General features: G+C 37.3%; 1 protein-coding gene and 1 long non-coding RNA gene across 3 annotated transcripts in view; one reads left to right on the forward strand and one right to left on the reverse strand.

The window, feature by feature from the left end:
- The window catches only part of LOC125619071, a 344675-nt gene that overhangs the window by 271869 nt on the left and 46843 nt on the right, over positions 1-25963 (forward strand). The gene's annotated exons all lie outside the window — the stretch shown is intronic.
- Positions 2152-25963, reverse strand: part of Pcsk1 (proprotein convertase subtilisin/kexin type 1) — a 38717-nt gene continuing 14905 nt past the window's right edge. Inside the window, exons 6-14 of the mRNA XM_015477303.2 lie at positions 23939-24027; positions 20919-21091; positions 19731-19943; positions 17173-17273; positions 9563-9796; positions 8468-8625; positions 6974-7107; positions 5504-5665; positions 2152-3708 (exon numbers count right to left, since the gene is read on the reverse strand). Of these exons, the coding sequence (XP_015332789.1) occupies positions 3331-3708; positions 5504-5665; positions 6974-7107; positions 8468-8625; positions 9563-9796; positions 17173-17273; positions 19731-19943; positions 20919-21091; positions 23939-24027 (1642 nt within the window). The 3' untranslated portion in view covers positions 2152-3330. The remainder of the gene's footprint in view (positions 3709-5503; positions 5666-6973; positions 7108-8467; positions 8626-9562; positions 9797-17172; positions 17274-19730; positions 19944-20918; positions 21092-23938; positions 24028-25963) is intronic.

A 25963-nucleotide genomic window follows, 5' to 3' on the forward strand; every position in this document is an offset into this window, starting at 1 on the left:
GACAGGTACTGGGGGGGGGGGGTAGGAGAAGGTGCATCCTCAGGGATGGAAAGACCAGATTCTGAGATGGTGGGTGGAGATACCCGAAATGGAGATTTGAAACCTGAAGGAGATCAGGCTTGAGTACAGAAGATCCAAAATGAGAATTGGAGGTTGTGATGAGAGGACCCCAGGGAGGGATTTAATGCTTGGCTGCTTTCCTCTGGCCTATGAGGCAAACCATGTTCACTGAACTGTTGTAAATTGTTTCTCTTACACGTAGTAAGTCACTTTAGTTTTGTTTGCTGTTTTCTTTTCTTCAATATTTCAATTAAGGCTCAGTCATACAACTTTTGTGTGTTATCAAGAAAGTGAAAGCCTGGCCTAGGAAGTATAATGAAACATGCTTTATTCAAGTGGATGCTTAATTTGCCTCCTAAAAAGCCTGCTTTCCCCAAAAGAAAGAAATTTACTTCTAAATGTGAACATTCAACTTTTCTTTTTTAGATTCCATTTGGGAAACACAGTACAAGGGGAGGTTCTGTTTTTGTTGGAAACATGAGTTGTTTTCTTTTTTTACTTAATGCAAAACCATTTATTCTTCTGATTTATATATTTTACATACTCTGGTTAATACATCAAATGTATAATGTGGGAGTTCCCTTAAGAATTCCAAGACCACACATGTTAAACTCAGTTATACATTGTATTAGGATATTAGACAAATGACATTTTTAATAATACAACACATACTTATTATACATTTTTCATTGACAGAAGAACATGCCTTTCAAAAATATTTTATTGGATGAAACTTTCTTATTCTCAGGAAAACTTTTGGTTCTTTAATATAATTTATTATGCCTTTTAAAATTCTGTTTGATAAAAGCATCAATACATTATAAATGCCTGTAAAGAAAATATACCTTAAAATTCCAAGGGAAATATTACATAAGTTTCCTCTTTAACATTGTCACAAAAATCCACACAGGCACTAAGAAAGATTGACAAAAATATTTTATGTCTGAACAATAAATTCCAGGTTGGAAACATTCAAACATGATTTTATCTAAATATTAAAGCTTCTCTAAGAGTGAACCTTTGGCTATAACCCAATGAATTGGTTGGGGTTTTAACCAGGAAAAGATAATATTAAGAAGGATTAAAAGAAAGCTGCATACATTTAGCACTAGATATTAGGAATGGGGAAAGGATAAGCTGTAGCTCCAACTCTTTCATTTACTACCACCCATTGGCTTCTCTGGACCTTAGCTTTTGTAGGTTTTTTTTGTTGGTGGTGGTGTTTTTGTTTTTTTAAGCTGAAATGTAATCTAATAACTCCTAGGTCCTTTTAAGTTGTAATACTTTGTGATGTGCTGCAATATTCAAAATTCTATCTAACATGCTGTTATCAAAAAACATGTGAAATTTACAGAAACAAAGTAATATTGCAAGTGTTTTAGGAGAGCAGTCTCCAGGTATCATAAGCTTTGCTCTGGAAATTACCTTGTTCTGCACAAATGCAAATGGTGAAAGAAAGGGTCAAAGTTTGTCTTAACAAGTCTACTTCAAATGAGCTGTCTTCCTGAACTAGTTCAATGTAATGGGTGACCCTATGTTCAAACTCTGTGGAAGGTTTGTAAACAACTCACTAGGAGGCTACAGCATTGTAAGTGACTGGCGACTCTGAGCATATTCACAGGGAAAGGCTAGGAGACTGGCAATCAATAAATAATAGAAACGAATAAGCAAGTGAGATGAGATTAAATGAATATGTCAAACTAGATTTCAGAGATATTTCCAGGGCCTAAAATAACTTTTTTTGCCTGTAAATGCAACAAATTAATTATATCATAACAAACTCATGAATTTTAATGATAAGTTCTGCCTGGAAAAAGTTGAGTGTAGTTTTAGTCCTAATTCATTCACACTCTGCACATATTCATTCACCACAGGAGTGGACAAAATCAAATACTGGATGCTGAACACTAAGGAATAAGGTGACCATTGTAGATAGTGTGGAACATGTTGGGAGTCTTGGACCTCAACTCTAATTGGGCAGCTGTTACTCAGCTCTAACTAACTCTTGCCGTGAGAGAAAGTGGGTTTGAGAATCAGGTTTTATGTGAAATTTTGTATGTGAAATTTTCAACAATTACTCCAATTTTTTAAATATTCTGCATACCAAACAAAGCATATCAGAGGATATGTGAGACCTATAGACTGCCAGTCTATGTCTCCTGATTTAAAGCATAGAAGGAATTTGGTAAGAATTTGGAAACTATCAGTTCTAAGATTTGAGAAGATCCTGTTTTGTCCAGTAATGAATGGAGACTCAGTTCCAAAGATCCAGAACAATATGTTCTAATAAGCACAATTTAAAGTAAAAAACAAACAAAATCTTTTACTGATTCTCTCCATTATGAATATTTTCCTGTTATTACATAGGTTCTTCATGTTGAGTGGTTACCTGTTACTATTAAACAAATTTATTATGACGAGGAGTTTGCTGAGTAAGTCCCAAGTGAAAGTTTGTTCTGAAATGGTGTAAATTAATCCTCTGAATATTGAGTTTGTGGCTGAGAAAGGAAACAAATATGAAAAAGTTAAAGAAGAAGGAGAAACAGAGAAAGACCATGGCACACAGCATGAGTCACAGTCGCCTTTTGATCCACAGAGACCTCTATGTGGCACATCAAGCAAAGAGCAACACTCCAGAACCATTCTAAACACATGATACACATTCCAGAGTCACTTTCTGGGCCAAAAAAAAAAAAAAAAATCCATCCATTTCTTACAATGACCAGATCATCCCTCCTGGTATGCATTGTATTTGGGAGTAGATAGACCAAAGCTATGGGCCTAATTATAACTCTCTCATTAGCTGCTTTCTGAATGTTTCCTTGGCAGCAAAATTCAAAGAACCACATGACAAGGATAGAGAGCAAGCTATAGAAACAGTTTTTCCCCTCCCTAATTTTTGAAGATTACTTTTCTAATGAATGGATTCCCCAGGTTTTGCCTTTTTTGTGTGAGAAATGAAATGGACAGGCTCAAGGAGTCATTCTAATCTGGCATGGGGGCATGTGTCAATTCTCTAAAGAATACAACACTTCACTTGTGCTGGCAGGGAAGACATGTTTTAAAAGAGCTATCCTCAATTCTGGAAGCTGGATTTCCTATTTGAGCTCATCCCCTTTAAATATACAATGTGGGGAGACAAAGAAAAAAGTACCATAAAGGATATTACAAGCATAGGAATCAATGCCAAAACAACCACTTTAGACACAGGCAAAATCTAAGGGAAAGGAAGATGTGTGAATATTTCCAACTCAGGACCACATACTTATTTTAATTTTCTTCATTCAGAATGTCCACCAGAGCTTGCAGCAGCCTGTCGTCTCTGTGCTTATAAGGTTTTGTGTTGTAGAAAACATCAACATAGTCATTATACAAACTGTCCTCAGAGTCTTTAAGTCGGGAAGGTTTATTCAACTTTTCCAAGGCCTCATAGAAATTTTCATAAGGAATGTTGAGTTTTGCACTTGGAGACTTCTTTGGTGATTGCTCTGAAGGTAGGTTTTTGCTAAAAGCACTTTGTAGGAGTCGCAGCATGGCCTCAGAAGGCCCCCCTTCTGCCAGTTCATCTCTTCTTACCCCCACACTGCTGCTGCTGGGGCTCTTGGACACCGGGCGGTTCTCATTTAGGTTCTTTTTTGTGGGTTGCTCCTAGAATACAGAATGCCATCAACAAAGAGAAAAAAAAACATATTATTTCTAGTCAGGCAACCTAGTTGCAGCCCTAGCACAAGCCCACTGCATGTCCACAGAGAGGCAATTTGGTGAGCAGAGAGAGCACAAGGCTTGCAGTTACAAGACTTAAGTTTCAATCCTCATTTTTCCATTCACTGATGAACTTTTGGCAACCTTTTTAATCTCCCTGAATTTCACTGTAAAATAGGACTAAGACTACTTCCATTTCTGGTGTTTTGAAAACTGAATGAGATAATACAGGAAAATGTTCAGTGTGTGTTGATTTCCTTCACTTGCTAGTCTGTTCTCGTGGAATCCATATTGGGAAGAAGATAATATTAAATATTTAACAACTCTTTTGTAAGTCACCAACTGGTTGCTGTAGAGTAGGAGCAGTTTCTTGCTCTGTGAGAAACTATCAAGTTATAAGAAGGGGCCAGGTAGGAGGGGACAGAAAAGATCAGAGAAACAGCTCTTTGTCAATCATTGTATACAGATGTCCCCTAGGACCTTTCACAGATATCAAAATCTGTGAATGCTTAAGTCCTTTATATAAGATGGCATAGGGTTTGTACATGACCTATGTATATCCTCCTGTACATATTAAATCGTCTCCACATTACCTGTAGTACCACAATGTAAATATGATACAAATAGTTGTGTACAGTGTAGGGAATAATGATGAGGAAAAATGTAAACATGTTCAGCATAGACAGCATTTTTTTCAAATATTTTTGATTCACAGTTGGCTGTATCCAAGGGTTTGGAATCCATGGATATGGAAGGCTGACTGTATTTCAATGTTTTAACCATGGAAGGGCCCCATTCATATCTTTCAAGGAATCTCTGAGGGAGAAACACTAACAAGGTGAACCTAGTTTAGGGGCCGCGAAGAAAAGGCCCCAGGGATTTGGATCCTGGAGGGGAAGTTGCTTAACAGAATAAAATGGGGTCAGAATCCAAGCTAAGGCTTCCACACAGCTAGTTGCTTGAATAAATATAAATACTATGTTTCTACATCCTCTAAAACATCCAGCACAGAGCTGGACCTATTCAGGGAAGGTCACTCTGGAAATTTGGAAAAACCTATGTACTACATCTGAGGCATTGTGCTAGATGCTGGGGGGAACAGAGATAGAGAAAATGTGGGTTTCTGGCCACCTGCTGATAAAAGAGAAGCCAGCAGCTCCCGAGAACCAGGAGCATGAAAGACTTTGTCTATTTTCTGAAATTTTCTGACAGAAATTGTGATCCCATAGTTCTTCTTGGTGTTGCTAAGATGTGCAAGTTAAATGGTACTTATTAAACAGGAACAAGTAAACCTAAGTGATTTGGCTAGCTTGGTATTCCTTCTGCAAAGTGGACATACTAATGTTTATCATTCCAAGGTTACAAGGATTATAGGTTAAAATCAGACCATGTGGAAAATGCTTAAAAACTCAGTCTAGTACAAATATCAGGTATGTGACCATGTAGTAAGATAGTTTTTTGTTTTTTTTTTTTACAATTTGCTGTGTCACAAGTGGGCAAAATTCATATTAAGAAATTTAATAATAACTTGAAAATTTTTATCCATAATAAATTTTAGATAAAAGCACACAAAAATAATATTTCTTTCATCTGTTGGGGAAGAAACAGTTTATTGCTACCCCCTGCTTCCTCTCTATGCATATTTGCCCTATTCCCTGCCTAAAAGTTAGATGCAGCTTCATTCACTGCATTGTCTACCACAGTTCAGAACATAGTGCAGTAAGAACAGAGCCATACAGACCTCCTCCACGTCCACCATCTTCTCCACCCCTCTTCTGTCATTCTGGACAGTGTTGTAGGATGTATATACACGAGGCTGTTTCATGTGGTTTGGCTGAGAAGAGGTCCCATGCAAGATCAGCTTCCAGTTCACAATTCTCCCTTCATTTTGCATTCTTCCAGACTAGTAAATAAAGCACACACATATTTTAGTGTGTGTTTTGAATATAAAATAAACTCACTTAAAATATTAAAGATTTCATAGTCAAAACTTAAGATTTTGTGTGTTCCATGTTCAGAGCTCTATTTTGAAAGAAACCACTGGATTCACTCTTGACATAAAAGTTGGTATTTTATAAGTTCAACAATTAAAAAACTGATTAATTGCTTCATATTCAAGCATCTAGTGAAAAAAGCAGAGCTCCCTTATATAATTTTTCTTTCCCATATTGGTTATATTCTTAAAAATTCAATTATAACTGTTTTCTAAACTATCTTAAAAAATCTAAACATGCTGGTGGGACCATAAATTAGTACAACTACTATGAAAATCATCATGGAGTTTCCTCAAAAGAGTAGGAAGGGAACCACCATATGACCCAGCTATATCACTCCTCAGGATTTATCTTGGAGAATTAAAGCCATTATACTACAGTGATTCTTTATTGAACTGTAAAGAAAAATGGAATTATATCATTTGCAGGAAAATGGATGAAATGAGAGACCATCATACTAAGTGAAATACATCAAATTCAGAAGGTTAAGAGTCTTATGTTTTCTCTCATATGTGGAAGCTAGAGAGGAGAAAGGAAAACAAAGATGGGGGTGGACTTCCTAAAAATCAAAGGGAGATCAGTACAGGAAAGAGACCTGGGTGTGGGATAGAGGAGGGAGAGGGAGTAATATTGGTTGAATTATATTGTTATATTGTGTGCATATAAAAATATGTAACAAATCTGTATAACTATAATGCACCAGTAAAACAATGTGGAAAACAAATATCAATGCTGACAGTTTTTTCACTTGAAAAAATGATTTTTTTGGTAACTGAAACTGGTGGGGGGATCTCATTAAATAAGATATCTTGCTGAACATGAAGCTGCTACTTGATATCCACCATAGAATACTTGCAGGAGGGCCTTCAGGTGACTCCAGAAGACTCCATAGCAAAGCTGATCTGAGCATCTAACTTTGGGAATACAGTTGTCTCTCAAGGCCATAGGACATGTGGGGCTGTGCTCAGACATGGAACACCTGGATTTGTCCCATAGTCTGTCACATTGTTTATCAGCATATCTTTTCTTCTCTCTAGTATGGCTGGTGCCTAATATTCTTCTAAAATTATTATCTGTTTGAAATAGTATTCTTTGCCCTTCTACTAAGGAGTGGTCAAGTTCTTTAGAATCCATAATTAATGATGGTATAACCTTAGAAGTGCTTCAAAGTGTTGAAAAGTGAATGTGTGTTTCTTCATCCTCTCCTTCATACTTACCATGTCTGTAATTCTCAAAGTCCAGGTGCCTACAGGATTCTCTCCCCATGTATGGACAGACATGAAGTCCCAATTCTTAAAGCCATTAGGAGATGTGTCCCGCTCTCTTTCAGCCAACAATACTGTGCTAGTTCCTATTTTCATACAACAAACACAAGTTAATGAATATACTAACATGTGTGAGAGTGGGATACACTCTTGCATCTGATAACTGAAAATGAAAGCTGGTTGATATTAGTCCTAATTTTCCCTTTTAGTATGAAGTCAGGATGGAGACAATCACAAGAAAAAAAATGTTTTTATCCACAGCACTTGCATAGAATAATTTTTCAAAATATATATAGAAAATAATAATAAATATGGTGTTTAAGGTTTATTGAATAAACAGAATTCAGAGAGCGACATTTATGAGTTGTATTTAAAAAGGGAATCAAAGATATAAAATATATTGTAATAAAACTATTGTTTTGAAATGTAAAAGGAAATTTAAAAATTTAATAGGTTCTTGAATCTGTAATCTAAGTAGACATAAAAATTAATTTAATCAACTTATTAATTAATTATGAGTTACTTTAATAACCTCCTATCATATAAAAACTAGTATTTTTTATATGAAACTTCCAAGTCCAAGTCTTTGGCAAATAAATGAATAATATTTCATTCTAAATAAAAGGATTAAATGAACTATAGACCCATCAATGAAAAAATAAATGCTTCCTACTAATATTTCAGGTCAAATCCAAGACATCTAGAAAGCATAACTCTAAAATTAACAGAGGCTAATCCAAAACTCCAGTTTATATCCTAGAAAGGGGACCACAGAGGGAGCTCATCTCTCCTCATCTATCACCTATAGAAATCCGATTTAGTCAGTTGAGTACTACTAAAATATGAAAGAGATCAAGACAACTTTAGTGCAATTTTTTTTTGTGGCTAAAGGTCCAACCAGCTCTCACATCTGAATTAGGACCTGCTTGGGAACAGGGTATGTGTCTATACATCATATCAAATGGCCTGATTCACATCATTAAGAGGACTGTATTAGTCTTTTCAACCTTCTTTTATGGATCAGAATTCCCAGGGGTTTTTTCTTACTCGATTCCTTGAATATTTCAGATATATTTATAAGTTTTGTTAATTATCAGAATAACTTTCACTACTAACGGTTACATAAGAAAAATGAATGGGAGGTCAGAACCCTGGAAAGTGAACATAGTTTGAAAACCCATGACTTGAGGGAAGGATATTAATTGGAATTATTGACATAGGTCACATTCTTTGCTTATCTAAGAACCACTGGGAATGAACAGGATGAACAAGGCAAAGGAAATCTAATACCAAGAAAAATAAGTATGTTTTTAAGATCTCAAAATAGCTATAAGGAGATTTCATTCTATTAACAAACAAGAACAATAATTGATTTGAAATAATTTGATATACACTTAAGAATTTAAACAAATGGCTTAGAAATGGTTGTTAAAATGGTTTGTTTACCAGCAGCAGAAGTTAGTGTGACATGAAGGTCTCCTCTACGGGAATATTCAATTGTTGCTTCAAATTGCACGTGCTCCAGGGACTTGATAGCATTTTCTTGTCCTTCACAAGCTTTTGTTGGAATTTCAATGATAACTTCTCCATTAGCTTGCAGGGCTCTAAATACATTAAGGAATTAGTATTAAATAAAGTGTATGTCTCTTTTCATGAATTTTATGCATAGGTGTACACATCAGACTTCACTAGATACTCAGCTAGGCTTGTTGTCACTCTCTGTTAGGAGGAGAACCCATTCAAGATTAGCTATAAGTGAATTTCATGCACAAGAAAACAGTAAAGAACATAAATGCTTCAGTATGATGTTACTTACTATAGAATCAAATTCAAGAAAGTTTGTTTTGGATCCATTAAAAGTGGTCCATTACTAGAATATCAAAAAGGCCCTGTTTTTATGATTTTATCCATAAGGCCTTTCTAAGGCAGCTCTCGAGCCTCTGATGCTTGGGTATTTTGTGTGAGTGGGTTTTCAGTATTATTATGGTTGCCATGACAGAAATAACAAAATATTCATAGCAGTTTCTGCTTCTGTGGCCACATACATTGAGTGAAAAGTGGTCTGTGTAAAAGCAGATCCTATATGGATAAAAGATCCTATATGGAAGAAAAGTGAAGAATCCCAAAGCTCTATGGCTCTTATAGAAAAGTAGGTTTTAGGTAACACTGGTTTAAAAGTACTTCATTTCATTAACCCTCAGATACATTTTTAAAGAGTAGTCTAGTATCTTTGAGTCTAGGATTAATCTTAAAGCTAATGACTGGTTGGTCACAGTTTAACTGACATTGTTTTCTCCTAGTGGTACATAAAACAATGGTGCATTTTAGACAATGCAAAGTCATGGGTGTTGTAGAGGAAAAAAATGAAAATATGCTAACCCGATTTATAGATCTCAGTAACCCCCCATGAAAAGCCATGGAGAACACTGGCAAATTCCTTCTCCAATGGTTTAGAAGGATAGGCACAAGTAAAATTTAGGCTTTTATTAAATTATGCCAAACATTTAAATACATTTGTTTAAAATTCCTGGAGACACTTACCTGGGCTCAAAGTCATTGTCTTTTACAACACATTCCTTCTTCTCAGGCACACTGCTCCAGGTCCCAGGATCAGCTAAATCCACCAGAGCTTTGGCATTTAGCAAACCAAATCCAAATCGACTATTCACCATCAAGCCTGCTCCATTCTTTTTCCATCCAGGGTTATTGGCCAGTGGGTCATATTCAGAGGTCCAGACAACCAAGTGCTGCATATCTCTCCAGGTGAGATTTGGGCTGGAGGGGAAGTGACCCAAAGGATCTTTCAGGGATAACCTTCCCAAAGCAAGTGCTAAAAATATGCATCTTTATTCAGGAATTATGAACTACCTTCTGCGATTGTATCAATATTATTGTAGTGTCTATTGGTGTGCTCTTTTATTTGGCATCCAAAATGCAGTACTGAAAACTTCTGCCCATAAAATATGTCTTACATATTCAATTCAATCTTCTGCATTGAAGAAATATAAAACTTTGTCCCTCATTTTGAATTATTTCCATATAACTTGAAAAAAAGTTTGAAATGACATCTGCCCACTTGTGAGATCAGATTACAGTCTGGTTTGCTGGAGCAGGAAAGAGGCAATGAAAAATACTGAGCCTTAGCAATGAGGACCTTGAATCCCACAAAAGAAAGTTTATATTTTATCCTTTAGGGAATGGGAATCATGGAGGTTTTTTGAGCAAGAATATGGTAAAATTGGAAGTCTTAGTAAGATTAATTTAGCAACAATATAAAGATTACTTAGAGAGGCAAGGGATTGAAATCTTTTAAAATATGATGAAACTTTTCTTGATCACCCTATTTAAAACATTAATCCTCCCCATACACTCCCAAGCTCTTACCCTGTTGCACCTTTTCTTTTTCCATAGCACTTATCACTTTAAAACATACTGGGAAATATATTTGTTTTGTGTATTATTAATGTCTGTCTCCCCGGCTAGAACTTAACCATGAGAAAGAGTAAGATCCTCATCTATCTTGTTCCCTGATGTGTAACAAGCACCCAGAAGAATGCTAGGAAGGGCATATGCTGAGTAAATATCAGTTGGTTGAATGATTATGTGCCTATGTTAAACAGATTGAATATAATGTTAAAACTTATTGTTATTAGTCATTTGATTCCCTTGCCTTTGAGACCTGCATTGTTTCCCTTAACCAATTAAGCATTATGTAATAAATAACACCCAAATACTTCTCAAGGTTCCTATTCCTACTTACTATGAATCTGTAGACCAGTCACTGGGGGAATCTGGCTCAATTTGCTGCCTTTCCCCAGGGGAAAAAATGCACTGATTATACAATCCCTTGTATACCCAGGGATTGGGAGTACAAACAATGGGAGTCAAGCTCCTCATTACAAATCAGACCATAGGCAGTTTCAGTCTTTCCCTGGCAGGCACTAGATAATGGTGCCCTCCAAAGCTAACCTATTTGCCCAACTGGGGCATTACAGCCTCTGAGAGGCCTAGCAGTCAAGGCTTCAGGCCCCCTGGCTATCAGGCTCTTTGCATTTTGTACAATCCTGACTCCTGTAGGTGAGTGCCTTCTTCCCAGGTGTCTTTGTCTAAGGCCTTGGGCAGAGGTATTCTTCAGGCACTTTTACCAAGGTTTCCTTGTGAAGAAAGGGAAAAAAACCTTGAAGACACTGTTCCTTGCTCTGATTCAATACCCAGTGCTTTTCTACTCCTACCCTCCACAAGCCCTCTCTCCCTACACACCTGAAGGTCCACAAAAACTGCTGAAGCCTTTTCTTCAGGGTTCCCTCTATAGAGAGACACCCTCATGTCCGTACTCATCCTCATGACTGGTACACTGCTCCATGAGGGAAAATGGAATCAGGCTAACTGGTGCTTTCTCTGGTTCTAAATTCTTGCTTATACCATAGCAGTGGGTGATAAAAGACTGACTTAATGCTTTCATTTTGTATTGTTGCTTTAATGGGCTGCTCCAACATCTGATAGCTCAGCTCACTCTCAGTTGAGCTGCATTCCTACTTGACTCCAGAGAATGATTGATGGAGACCATAGAAGGACTCCAGCTCAGTGACTCTCAGGGAATCCCAGACCACTTGTATCATAAGCAACCGGAACACTGGTAAACAATGAAAATTTTAGAGTCCCACCTCAAACCTACTAGTCAAAATGTCTGAGGATAATGGTGCACAGTGGTCCATGTCTATAACCAAGTTTCATTCCCAGATATTCAGGAGGCTGTTAGAAGGATCCCAAGCTGGAGACCAGCCTGGGTAACTTAACCAGACCCTGACTCAATATAAAATAAAAAGGGATGGGAATGTAGCTCAGAGGTAGAACACTCCTGTACCTACCAACCTACCTACCTACCTACATATCTACTTACCTATTTACATGTCTACCTGCTGCCTAAATAAATAAATAATTATAAGAATAGGGCATGACTTTCATAGTTAAAAAAATCTGTCTAGTCAGTTCTGTATCATAGTGAAAATTACAGGAGCTGGTAGAAAGATTACACAATATGACCAATTAAGACAATTATAAATCATTTCAAATCATGGGGTCAGAATAGGGAGCAGTAGAAAACACATTAAATTGCATTCTACTATCGAAGAACTGGGTGATCCAACTACTTTATCTCTCTGGGCCTGAGTTAACTCATTTATAATATGAAAGGGTAGAATATGACAGTCTCTAGAATTCCTTACTGTTCAGATATTCTATCTGCCTAATATTATAAACACTTTTTTAAAAAAACTTTTTTTTAGTCAGAAGTGAACACAATATCTTTATTTTTATGTGGTGCTGAGGATCAAACCCAGTGCTTCACAAGTGCAAGGCAAGTGCTCCAACACTGAGTTACAACCCAGCTCCATACATACCTTTTCTTAGCTCTTGTTTTTTTTTTTTTTTGGTTATCCCACCTTCAGGAACCATTAACTGAGTGAGCAGAAATGGCTATTTTCTCAAGGTAGAACCTAATCGTATCCTATAATGCACTTTATTGAAACGTGTGTTTTCTTCCAGTCTTTCAAAAGGAGTCTTAAGTAAAAGTCTCCTATCAAGGTGGTCAATGGGCAACAAACCAGTTTTCCATTTGTATCCTCAATGTATGTAGGTGTACTTAAGGGGGTAGGAATGAGGAAAAGTATGAAAAAAGTATATGTCAGGGAGCTGATAATCAAACTACAAAGCTTACACTTTCTATATTTCTAAAGTGGAACATTTATTTAATATTTAATTGCAAGTTGTACTGTTTTTTAAAAATTTATCCTATATAGTCTTTGAAAAATATTTAAAGAGCTTCACTGTCATACAATTAGGAAAGTTAAACACATTTTCCTAACAGAGTTATTCTTCATTTGTGTGTTTGCAGCTCATAAATGAAAAACAGCTGTTAACAATAGTGCAAACTTGTTCCTGACAGCCTTCCTTTGTGGATTAATGCTCAACTGCATCCACAATAATTAAAAATTTTAGAACTGCATTGTGTTGCTAATCAAGGGTGTTTACAGAAAATAAGCATTACAGAATTAAATGGTGAACTGAAGCATTGTTTCTCATTAGAATAGATGTAGGTCTGGAGACAAAATTAATTCCAAAGTGAAAATTGTAGAGGCTACCTGTTTGGCCTAATCACACACCCTGGTGAGTCCAGATGTTGAGTATTTTTTACTTTGGCCTTTCTAACATTTTTCAACAACAAAGATTTTTTTTCTTATGATTTTTTCCCCCACTCCCAAAGGTTCCATATGCATTATTGAGAATCTATGTTTCTAGACTTCAATAAAAACAGAAAATTGGCTTGCCTGTTTGTTTAGTACCTCCAAAGGTATGAAGGGATCCATGGTTCACCTCAGAATTGTTCTCCCTTATTAAAAATTATTATGATTCTTTTTGAGGTTTCATGCATAGACCAAGGTGATTGTCTTCCAGCTTTCTTAGGTATATTCACTACTTAATAACGAAGGTGCCACAGGCATGATGTAAGGCATTTATTTCTTAACATTTATCTCTAAGATATGCCTATTAAGATATTAAGGTACCTAATGGACATCTGGAAAAGGCTGTAGAAAATAGTTCTTTATAGCAGTTGTTTCTCAAAGTTAGGTGAAGGTACCAATAACATTAAAATGCCTAGGTACTTGCTAAAAATGGCAAAACCTGGGGTGTAGGGGAAACTTCAGAATCTGAGTTGCTGGCAATAGGATCTGGAAACCTGATGTTAAATAAACTCCTCAGGTGACTAGTATCTATGCCAGCATTCAAAAAACACTGTTCTTGGGAAGGGAAACATCCCCCTATACATATGTCAATCCAAAATACATTTTCTCTTTTTCTTTCCTTATTTCTCTACCTTCATCACATTTAAAGCAGCTAATACACAGTGTGGCAGGACACTTAGGAGCAACTCATAAATATGTGTTCATTTACTTCAATCTTCTTAACCCTCCTTTATTTGATGGAATGTAAGGCATCCACTCAACATTCCTCTCTCCCAAGGCTGTGAAGGCAACATAGTGTAATTGCTGATAGCATAGTTTTGGGGGCAGATAGACCTGAGTATAAATCTCTTTGTGAGATTTTGGTTATATTTATCAACTTCTCTAAGCCTCAATTACTTCATTGATAAAATCCGATTAATAATTTCTATGTTATAGGAATGTTGCAAGGATTAGAATTAATACATATAAGTGTATGGCATGTAGTACAAAACGGATAAATATTGATCTCATTATTCTTGATAAGTTTAGTTCAGAGTTTTTCATCATCCAGTTGATTCTTAAGGGATAGTACCTATTTAAGTGATTTTCTGAATCTTGAGTGTCTAGATATAAAACTTGATCACACATCTAGAAATGTTGGTATTGAGATTTTATTATCTAATAATCTTGGTATAGGCAATTGAACCATCCAATCCAATTGAGAACAGAAATCTCAATAACTTCTATGTAACTTGGAAAGAAAGACATAAAATTAAGACAGATCATATCTATCTTACTGAGAAATTATAAATGTTAAGACAGATCATGTCCATCTCACTTCTGAATAAAATAAAGGGAACTGAATTCTTATGATTTGCACTTGGGATACCATAGACAGAATGCTGTGGAACCTACATACCACTCCCAGAAAATTTCAAACACACTCATAAGCAATTCTGCATTTAGTTGCAAAGACATTCATGGACCTCAGGGACCCAGCCTTGTGCAATACAAACCCTGCTTTAGAAAGTCTCATCAGAGACAAATGAAATTAATGAGACTAGGTCATTCTTAGATGATTTTCTCCTTATGTAGAAAAAGAAGGTTTGACATTTTAGGAACCTGCAATTAAACTTCAAAAATTTCTGTTTTTGACTGGAATTTATACAAGTGTTCGGCTAGATGACTATTTCTAACATATTCATCATTAGACAAAAGTAGGCTAGGCCTCGTTGTTATATTTACATGCATCTGACAAGTGTAGGGAAGAGAAGAAAGACTCTACACTTATGATTTTAAGGCTGGCTTTGTTTTAACATCTCCCAGTGACTAATGATCTGTATTCTGAGATCATAAATACTCTGTTTCATATTTAGACCCTTTACCACCAACCTCAACAAGTCATGTTGGATTATCTCTATATACCCTTATCTTTGATTTCAAATCTGAGAATTTTATAAAGGGAAGAAGTTTGAAAAAAATTGGTGTGTTTGACCCTTTCATTCATTTTACAACTGGACAGATGAAGCCCTACATGTGAATTACCTTGCTTAAAGCCAGACAACTAGTAGTATATTTCCTTGCTTGGACTATTTTTTTCTTCAACATTGGTTTGGATCTTCTGGTTCCAGTTATAGCTTGTGTTCATGGAATTTTGTCTTCTGTCTATCCCTCCCTATTACAAGTGAACTCAGATTCTAAATATAGCTTTTCTGTTAGCCCCCCAATCTATTTTTGATCAAGTACCTGGATTTCTTTCTTTCCTCATCAAACATTTCAGTCCTTCCAAGCAGCTAGACTCTTTGTAAGATCTTTGGCAGACTGTCTTGCTTAGCCACTGTGGCTATGACATTGCTGAGATACCCAGGAACTATACCACATTACCACCGGGAGCCCCAAGGCTCCTAGAGCTATGCTGGCCTCTCCTGGACAAAGGTTCGGCAACTTCTGGGCTTTTCAGTTGTGGCAAAGGCAAAGATGTTCTGTTCCACTGCTCCTGTGAACATAGTTCACTGAACATGGCATGAGGAGACTGCATTGTCCTCTCTCTAGAGATAAAGTGTACCTTCTTCTAGAACAACCTTCTTATTGGGAAGGACAATACTAGTTTACAAGACTTGCTGTCACCACACAACAGCAGGAAGTAGGAATAAGGAAAAATAAAAAATCTGTGATTTGTCATATAAGATGATTAGTTTTCTTATTCATTATTAAGTATTAGATTGTTGAAGTAACTATTTTGGGGGAAAACAGACATCCTACACCAAAGGAAATTCCAGAAGATTTAGAATTTAAGTATGACAAAGGAACCAAAATAAAAGACAAATGAATCCAGTTTTTGGCTGTGCAGATTTTTCTGAGCTTTAAAGCAAAGAAAGTAGCTTTAAAGTAACAGACTGGCAAACATGTCTATTTACATTCTAACTTCATTAGACTAAAAATGACCTATAAATAAATTAAAAAGTAAATGTCAAATTGATAAAATACTGATAGATTTTCTTCATTAAACAAAATGAAGGCCATAAAGAAGCAGTCAAATGGCCACGACAAATAACTACATGACAAAGTATTGAGTTTCTTTAGTAATTAAACAAAAGCATAGAAAAATGAGATTCTATTTTCACCTATCCAATTAGCAAACATTTTAAAAGACAATAAAAGTAGTTTGGCAAGGGTTTTGGAAATTGGTACTTCCAAATATATACTCCTGGTGTGAATAGAAAATTATATAGTTTTTCAAGGTAGCAATTTATTGATAAGTATTAAAAAGCATTAAAACACTCCTGCTTTTTGGTCCAGAAATTCACAATCTGAGCATTTACCCTGAGAAATTTATCAGAGATGGCAACAAATTTTTATGGACAAGAGTGTTTAAGCTTGATTAGATGACTTTAATAATTTGCTATTTATACTATGAAAAGATGAAAATTCTATCTTTAATTCTCATGTCCCTTGAAATAGTAACATTAACTCCAAGACTAGCTTATTCTGAAAAAAATGTTTTCTAATATTGTTATTCCTAACACCCACAGGAAATTATTTGAATCAAATTCTGCCTGATGGAGAAGAAGACCTCTTTGTTAGAGGGAACAGGACTTGGAGAGACAACATGAATTTATAAAGGTCAAGGAAGATTGGTTTGGACGTGAGAAAGCATGGATGGATGTTTAATACGTTGTAGGATGTATTATAAAAACAACTACAAAATAATGTGCATAACAGAATCTTAATTTTGTAAGATATGTGTATTTAATCTACACTGATAGCTGACAAAAGTTATCTCAAAGTGTCAGGAAGAAAGCTTATCTTTACTACTGTTTTGTAGTTTTCCAAAATTTCTACTGTAACCATGTATTCAGGAAATAACTAGTACTACTAACAAGGAGAAGCAGCCTCAGTAAAGGTGATTAGAAGATTTCTGGTTCTTACTTTGCTTCCAAGGCCAGAGCGAAGATGCCAGCAGCCAGAGGTGCAGAGGCAGAGGTGCCCGTGTGGGTCTCAGTACAGTCGTTATGCAGGTCAGCACTTGTCTGGATGGTAATAGGGAGGAGAGAGAGGTAGGACATATGACAAGTGTGAGACAAGGTAACCACACCAAGGTCTGCATCTGCTATGACCAGGAAACTCAGCTGATTCGATTCCCTACTTCCTCCTCTAAACCATGAGCGGATGTTTGCCATCTGCTGATATTTTAGTTCCCTCTCCTCTATATGCAACTTGTCTACAATTCTGGCAGCAAGATGCCTTTTCGGGGGATGAAGTACTCCCACTATGAATATTTTCTCTTCTGAGATTCCCAAATGAAGCGCTGTCTATAAAAAAGGAACTGTTTTGACATCACTGTGAATCATGCTGGCCCATTAATCATCAGGTCCATTGTGTTTGGTCTGTAATATTTAGAAATTCTGCCTCATATAAAACTCCTTTTGCCCTTTGGACTAACATTTAGCTGCCTCTTCAGCACAAGGATGTTAAGCCATCCTGATCTTGAGCTACTTGCACAGGATCTGCTTAGTGTGTAGTTTTCATGCTCTGGGACTAGATTTGACATCTTTGGGTTAGTGTCTCCATTTGCACTTTGTTGAAAATGGTGTGTTTTAAAAATGAAAAAGTGTTGGATTAGTTCTGGGTTCACATTCTAGAACTGCTATGTATTAGATGTATTCCTTGGGCATGTCACTTGGCTCCCCATCTGTAAAATGATATTTACATTTCCTGACTCCTATTCTGAGGTTTGAGTGAGATCCTGCCTAGGAAATGCAATATTATTGCATATCAGGAATTATGTAGGCTTTCTTTAGGGTAATGAAGGTTACAGAGATAAAGGGAAGAAAGCAGAAAGACTTTCATTCAGTCTGCTTTAAGAACCCTTGCACTGCTAGCTTAACAAGTAGTTGAGCCAAAGAATTACTAACAAGGCACCCCCACCCAGGCTACAGCACTACAGTTCTTAGCTAGAGATTTCAATGTGTGGGAGGGAGGTGTAAAAAAATAATTTGTTCTATTATCACCTCCTTTGGCTTCCTGCTTGGAGTCTCTGAATTTCTCAAGTTATGGTGGCTCTGCTCCTCAGAGAGCAACGGAAGCAAAGTTGCCCTTTTTACCTGTTGACGCAAATAAGCCCCCAGAGATGACTGTGCTGAGGAAGAGGTTTGCGTAAGAAAAGTCTCCTCTACTGCAACTGTCTCAAATAGAATCCACCAGCTGTCTCTCCCAGGGCTGGTTTGGGGTGGGGGGAATCTTTATGAAAGTGGAAAATCTTCCCCCTTCTTTCGTACAGGGTGGCCCAGATGAAGAGCAGTCTATCAAATGGTGATTCTAAAAGGTATAACAGGCCATTTTCTAAAGACAGCTGTGTATGCCCAAGGAAATGGCAAGAGCCAGGGGACTCTGAACACAAGTGGGGCAGATGTCTGATACGCCTGTCTCAAAGGCTATGAACTGCGCCTGCCATAAAGAACCATTGGGTTGAATGTCACTGCCTATTATTCAAGTAACTGAAGATGACATGAGAGGGAGGGCAGTGCTTTCAAGTGGAGACCACACAGCATTATTGCCTAAACTGTTGCAGAAACAGCAGAGTTACAAAATAGTGATCCTGTATGAAGAAGACGTTAGTGTTGACAGTTCTGCTAAGATGCCATTAATGAGACTTGTGCACGCATTTCGAAGTAATTATTATGGCAGTCACCCACAATCTAATTGGATCATGCCCTGCTATTTTACTGAGATTAGGACCTATATACTTTAGCTAGTGGGTTCTTTATGTGTCCAGAGTTAAATCTGAGACTTTAAATTTTTAAATTAAAAGTGCCTCTCTTTGTTCCCCAAACCCAGAAATGGCCCTTCATCTTTGTGCCCTTGAAGGGAGATCCAATAATCGCTCTTGGCAGTGTGACTCATGGAGGTGAAGGCACAAGCAAGCGTGGGCTGGAGGAGCTCTCTGAGCATACAGCCTGAGCTTTGGACCCAGAGGCTGAGGAGTTCACCTCAGGGGAAACTGACACGGTTATTTTTCCTGCAGGCCGTCTGTTCTTCGGAGACATCGCCAATGTAGACTCTCTATTTTTATCATTTGCTAAAGGGCAAGTCAGTCTATATCCCTGCTATTAAAGGATCAGCAAGTACAAGGGTGATAAAGCCCCTACAACCCTGAAATCTCTTTTCAGGCTGTTTCCAGGGAAGCATCAGACAAGCAGAAAAGACATTTAGAGTCTCAGCTGTGTGTAATGACAGGTTTGGTGACTTCTCAGGGCTGAGTTTTAAAATGACAGAGAGGGAAGATCATCTTGGCAGAAGTGTCATTATCTCTGGAGAGAAAACTTCCCAATATATGCCAGCCTTGCAAGTGAGTAAGCATGAGTCTTCCCGACAGAGACATCAAACTTAAGCAAATCAATTCCACCAAAGGTCAGTTAGGAGGATCATTGTGAGTGCAAGGTGTGCTCTCCTCCCCAGGCAGAGAAAGTTAGATAAAAGCAACATACGATTCGCTGGTCAGTGTAATCCCCGCTGCTGTAGGAGGTGGCCAGTGTGGAGGAGCACTTCTCAGCGTACCAGGGCGATAGGCCTTGCTGGGAAGCACTGCTGATGGAGATGGTGTAGATGCTGTCCGTGTAGCCATCACAGTCACAGTTATCTCCCTGACGCCCCCCATTCCCAGAAGCCCAGACGAAGATGGAGCCCTTCCCTTGTCTCCCCTAAAGGAAAAGCCAAAATGGACAACATCTATTATTATCTACTGAGGTCACTATTAAACCCCATTAAAATCCCCAACAAATGCATTTGTGAAGTTCTCAGAGACAAATTTGGGGGATTTGTATTTAACCCTAGGTCCCCAGCAGGCACACTGGAAATCTCATGAGACTGTATTATAAATCACTAGACTCTGGCCCTTCAAGCCTCTGGTCTTGTGGGCCACTTCTGGAGTGGGGCTGAGCAAACACTTTTTTTTTTTCTATTTTAATTCTGCAGATTCATAATCTGGACTTCAGCATTCCTTAGTAATTTTTCACTCTTCTCTTGGCTTATGTCACTGCACTCGAATCTTTGAACTTCCTCTTTCTTTCTGCCTGAATCTTCTGGCTGACTGATAGAATGACAAAATCAGGCATTATTCAGATCTGCTTTGCAGCTGCTTTAAAAGGAATTCTTCAATTGAATGTAACTCGTCAAGGCCACTCTTTCTATGATTTTTCAATTTGTGCTCTCCGAAGTTTCTACTCTCATCCTGTAGAGTTCAAGGCTTAGAATCTGTGAAAGAAGGCAGTAAACCCAAGTGACAAATGATGCACAAGTACTGCAGGGGTGTGTGCTGAGCCAGAGGAAGCAGGTTGCTGTATTCAAGAATGCATTTTCAGAATCTGGGTATTAGCTTACCTAGTGAAAGACCCAAAGTAGCAGAAAAATGAGAAAGGAAAATTGTCTAGAAGGATTTCAAAGTAAATATCCTAAAGTAATGAATTTTTCTTCAATGTCAGACCAAAGCAGGGAAACTCTCTTAACTCTGAACTTCCATCCCTGAGAAATGATTTGGTTCTCGAACTGCATTTAAAATTGTGAAGGGCTGTGTCACGAAATTTGTCAGTCTTTCTTTCCATATAACCTGAGTATTCTTCCCTTCTCATATCCTAATAGGTGGGTTTAATCTCATGCATCTGGGTTAAACATCTCACCTGCTTGACACCATATTCAAAAGCCTTCTGGGCTAATCTGCCAGGACCCTCCACGGTTTTCCCATCATCATTAGGGCCCCAGCTTGCACTGTAAATATCCACATGTCCAGGGTTGAATCCAATTGAACTGGCCTCAATAGCATCAGTCACAATGCCATCCAGCATTCTTATGCCTGAGCAGAGAAGAAAATAAACACAAAGATATATACATACTGAAAAACACGATGGCTTTAAAATTCATATCTTTAAAGGACTCTCAAAAGAATCAAAAAAAGATAAGCCCTGAGGTTCCCAACACCTGTGACCCAGCTACTGACAACACAAAAGGAAGGGAAATGTCAGTGCTTCTGTAAACTTTTTTTGTCTGCCCTTTAGAGATAATGCTGTGCACTTTGAAACAGCTGTGTTTTTTGTCCCACCCAAGGCTCTGTTCCCAGTAATACCCCTGAGGTTGAAAGGGAGTAGCATTCTTGGATAAGAGGAATGGATATGTTTGCTGGCAATTACAAATGTCTTCCTACCCTCCACCACCCCAACAAAATCACCTAATAGGTTTCAGGAAAAACCATCAACAGCCCTCCCTCAACACACCTGCTCATGAGTGTACATGAGTGGCTATGGCCCAGTCTGTGCCATACAAAGGCCCTGTACAGGAAGCTGCAGATTGAAAAGATCTGTCCACAATAGGAAACTAACAAATAGGGAAAGAACTCTTGTTTCTAAGCACTGATTAAAAATAACCCAGAGGCCATTCTTTTATGTGTTTGCAAAGGAACATGCTTCCTTTTCTTCTAAATCATTTCAAGGATGAAATCATTGCCATGGATTTCACTCCTGAGGGGGAATCATTTTTCATCAGGAGAAGGCAGACATGGTAGCTCTTTGTGCTTTCCAACAGGCTGTCGGCCATCATCAGACTCATGAATTCAAGAGCCAGGAAGGGAAAAGCAATTTCAGGCTAATAATGCAATGGAGCTCACAGCCTTAGATTTTCATACTATTATTCATTATGGAACCAAAGTAAAACAACATATAACTGACATGATCAGTGAAAGTCATATTTGTTAAAACAACAACAGCAGATAGTTACTTAAACATGCATTTGGAAGAAAAAGAAAAAATAACCCAGCTCTGTTTTCTAATTGTTGTACTTCAGTTTCTTCAACTGTAAAATATTAATGATAATAAGAGCTAATATGCATTGAGGATATTTATATGCAGTCACCATTACATAGGCATTAGACATATGTACTCTTCTATGCTTACAACTACCATTATCAATGGGTGCTATAATTCTCTATATTTTATAGGTGAAGGGACTGAGAACAAAGAGATACATTGACTTATCCAAGACCACACTATTTAAAAGTGGGGACCAGGATTTAAACTCTAAAAATCTGGACCCAAATCTATCCTGTTACAGAATACACTACTTATAATAGGTAGGTAGGGTAAGTGATTGACAGATGGTGGTACCTAGAAAATGAAATTTATTATTCAAATTGGGGCTAGACCATCAAAGACTGTACTAATGAAAACAAGCAAAAGGGTCTGAATCAGAAGTATTATTTTTCAGTTCTACACTGCCACAACTAGCTTTTGTCACCTTAAGAAATTTTCTTATGATTCTTTCACTGAAAAAATGAAGTATCAGGTGATTCTTTAATAAACTATAGCTGTTTAGTTCATTAGAACTTGAAAAGCAAATTCTTTTTCTAGTTGATTACATAATTTTTGTGTCTGCTTTCATTTTCTTTGAATTAGCACAGCACTCTGAGAGGACATAATCAAAAGAATCAAGAATGATGCTTAAAATATGAGTCTCATGTATTAGTGATATATATATATATACATGTATATGATACCTATATATCAACCATATCCCTCCCCCATTTATAGTCTTCTTATCTCTGACTTTTACAGTTGTACAATAAAGCTTGAGATTAGTTTGGTTTTCAAAAACTATCACTACAAACAAGGTAACTTGTAGAGCATGTCAATTATAATAAAAACTTATTAAACTCTAGCTATATCTTGAATTTGGATATGGATTTCTTTTTAGAAACCAAATAAATATACATCCTGAATATTTATTTGGGTTTTCAAAAAGGAATCCATAACCTAATCATCCTGAAACCCTGAGGCAGGACGAGCTTAAAGGGAGAGGGCAATTATTATCTTCTCTGTCCCTGCAGATTCCCTCCCTACCCTGCTCTATTAGAACATCCACCATATCAAAAGGGCTTTCTGAAACCAGTGGAAAGGTGGGCTAAGAAGAGAGTGAGGTCTTATTTCCCCAGATCCTCCCTGCCTGGATGTAGCTCCTGGTGTGTACAGGGGCAAAGCTCCTGTTCAGTGGTTCTCTCTGACCAAAAATTTCTCTCCCTGCTTTCCACTGACTCTCCTTCTCCTTGTTCCCTTGGGCCTAAAGGTAATAGGATCAGTATTTGTTATTCCATTGTTGGTTTCCTCTAACTCATGTATATAGTTTCTTTAATTAAAATGTCCCCCAATTAACTTAGTGGGCTTTCCCCATAAGAAAATTGACTAAAACAAATAGAGATTATATATATTTGTCACCAAAGGTAACCTTTGGCTAAAATAATGTGTATGTGCTTCACTTTTTTTTTTTCTTCTGCAGCTATTCTTTGGTACAAAATGAAAAAAATATATACAGAATTGAGAGGCAGGGAAAGTCTGTTTAAATTTACTTCCTCATTCTGTTCCATTAGAAAGTGTTCAATAATATCCCTCCTAAATCAGAACATAGAACAAATTAGATTTCATTCAAATGTTATTGAACAATTATATTATTTTCCCTGTGAAGATGTATAGGCTATATTCAGCTATCCATTTTCTCGGAATCTAGATCCATTGATTGGCTTACAAGTCACCCTTAGTCCTTTAGCAAATTTTACACAGAATGCATTTCTTCCTCTGGTAGTTGAAATGTCTCCTTTACCCATTTTCAGCCGGTAATGCAAGCTTCAACTTAAAGTGCCCAACTACAGGAACTTTACCTCCGACTTTGGAATTGTATGCAACTCCAACCCCGCACTTGTAATTATTTGCTTGCATGGCAATTTCTCCTGCGCATCTGGTCCCATGTCTGAGGATTAAAAAGTAAGAATTATAAACCTTAATTAAGGAAAAATGTTTATTTTGCATGTGAATCCACAGTACATGAATATATTAGCTTTTTGTCAGACTTCTTATTGACTTTTTAAACCAGTATTATAAAAAATTATGTGCAGATAAAAGGTACAGGCACTAGGGTCAAAGTATTGTGAGTTCAAATTCTGGTTTTGGCACTAACCAATGGTGTGACTTGGGTCAATCACTTATCTTCAAAGGGTTATTGTGAAAATTGTAGGAGATATTTATGTAGTGTACTTAAAACAGTGGCTGGCATATTTTAGGGACCCAAAAAGTGCAACTATTGATACTGCAATGAGAATTCTTTCATTCAGGAGCAATGCCTCAGACATGACTTCTTCCTCTTACTTTTTGGTAGTGAAATGGCACCTCAAATTCCCTCCTAGTGATTACTTTGGATTAGGTTATCCTGGACTAGCCCTAGTAAAATATGACAGAAGAATCCCCCATAGCCCTCCCCTTCTCACCTCTAACCATATATCACAATAAGACTCCTAGGGATTTTCTGGTACTAAGAAGACTCTGACATTTTCTCAGGACATGACAGACTAATTGAAAAACAGGGAACTCTCACAACTCTGACGATAGCCAGAAGCCTAAAAAAGACTTGTTTTTCAATCAACAAAGATGACAATTGATGATTTCAGAATACTTGGTGGGGGAAATCCATCTCTAAAACATGCCTAAGTCCACCTGAAATACAGCATCCATTCTGAAATTCTGGTGATAATAATTGTCTTGTCCCATCACCAGCTCAAATCAGGAAGGCCAATAAGTAAGAATATGTTCATGTGAACTCATTTTATGAATTTCTTCCATTGTGGAAACACCTGGGAGTAGTGTGAAAACCCCTGGTGACTTGTGGGGTCACTGATCAGATATGCTGATATAGAGGGAAGAAAAGGAAGCACTACCTCTGAGCCACAATGCCAGACATCACCAGTGGTAGACAATGCTACACTAGCCATCTATTAATTCCACCTGGCATGGAATACTAATATCCTAGGTTGACTGGGCCATCCAAAATAATTCTGCTTAATTTATCTTTTTTTTTTTTCATGAAGTTTGAAAGACGATTTTCTGGTCTCTTTCCACTAAAAAATATTCCTGCTTCTTCATCTTAATAGTGTATAGGAATTCAAGTCAGAGCAATACAGTTTTCTATAATTCAAGGTGTTCCTCCTGGAGGAAGACATCTGCTTCTTTTTTGAATGCTAGCATTTTTCCCTTTTGAGGAAACAGCCCTCCTAACTCCTTGTGATTCTTTCTGTACTAAGGACCCTTCTCTCAGACAGCTTTCAAAGATTGACGCTGATGCTAGGAATGTGAAATGCATTCTTTCTTGGAAATCTTGAGTTTTAGTTCTAGGAGAGCCATGCAGCTCTTGCTGCCAGGCAATATTATATTGAGAAGTAAAGTAAGTAAGTGGTGGTAAGCAGAACCAGGGAATGGAAATAAATCGTGGGTTACTGTCCTAAGGACACCTTATTTGAGCTCCTGGATCTTGCAACACTGCAAGCTACAGCATCCCTTAGGTGAAAAATTTGTCAGCCCCTGTTTTTATTTAATCTATTAGTTAGGATTCTTTCCCTTGCCACTGAAAATGTCCTGACCATTCTCTGAAAAATGTGTACACATCGGAACACATAGAAGACACCTAATACTTTGCTGAGAGATTAGCTCTTTGTCTTTTTTAAAGGGAGAAATTCAGTTGTCATCCTCTGAGAAACGTGCTTTCTGAGTCACCACTGCTTGTATCTCCATCTATACAGGAGGGGAGACAGGGCTCAGGATAGCAAAATTGCAAGTTTCCAGATTGAGCCAATAGACTCAGTCTGTTGACAAACATCTCCAGCATTGTGCCTCTGTCCAAAAAAAAAAAAAAAAAA

The sequence above is a fragment of the Marmota marmota genome, unplaced genomic scaffold (genome assembly GCF_001458135.2).
Source record: "Marmota marmota marmota unplaced genomic scaffold, marMar, whole genome shotgun sequence".
Lineage (NCBI taxonomy): Eukaryota > Metazoa > Chordata > Mammalia > Rodentia > Sciuridae > Marmota > Marmota marmota.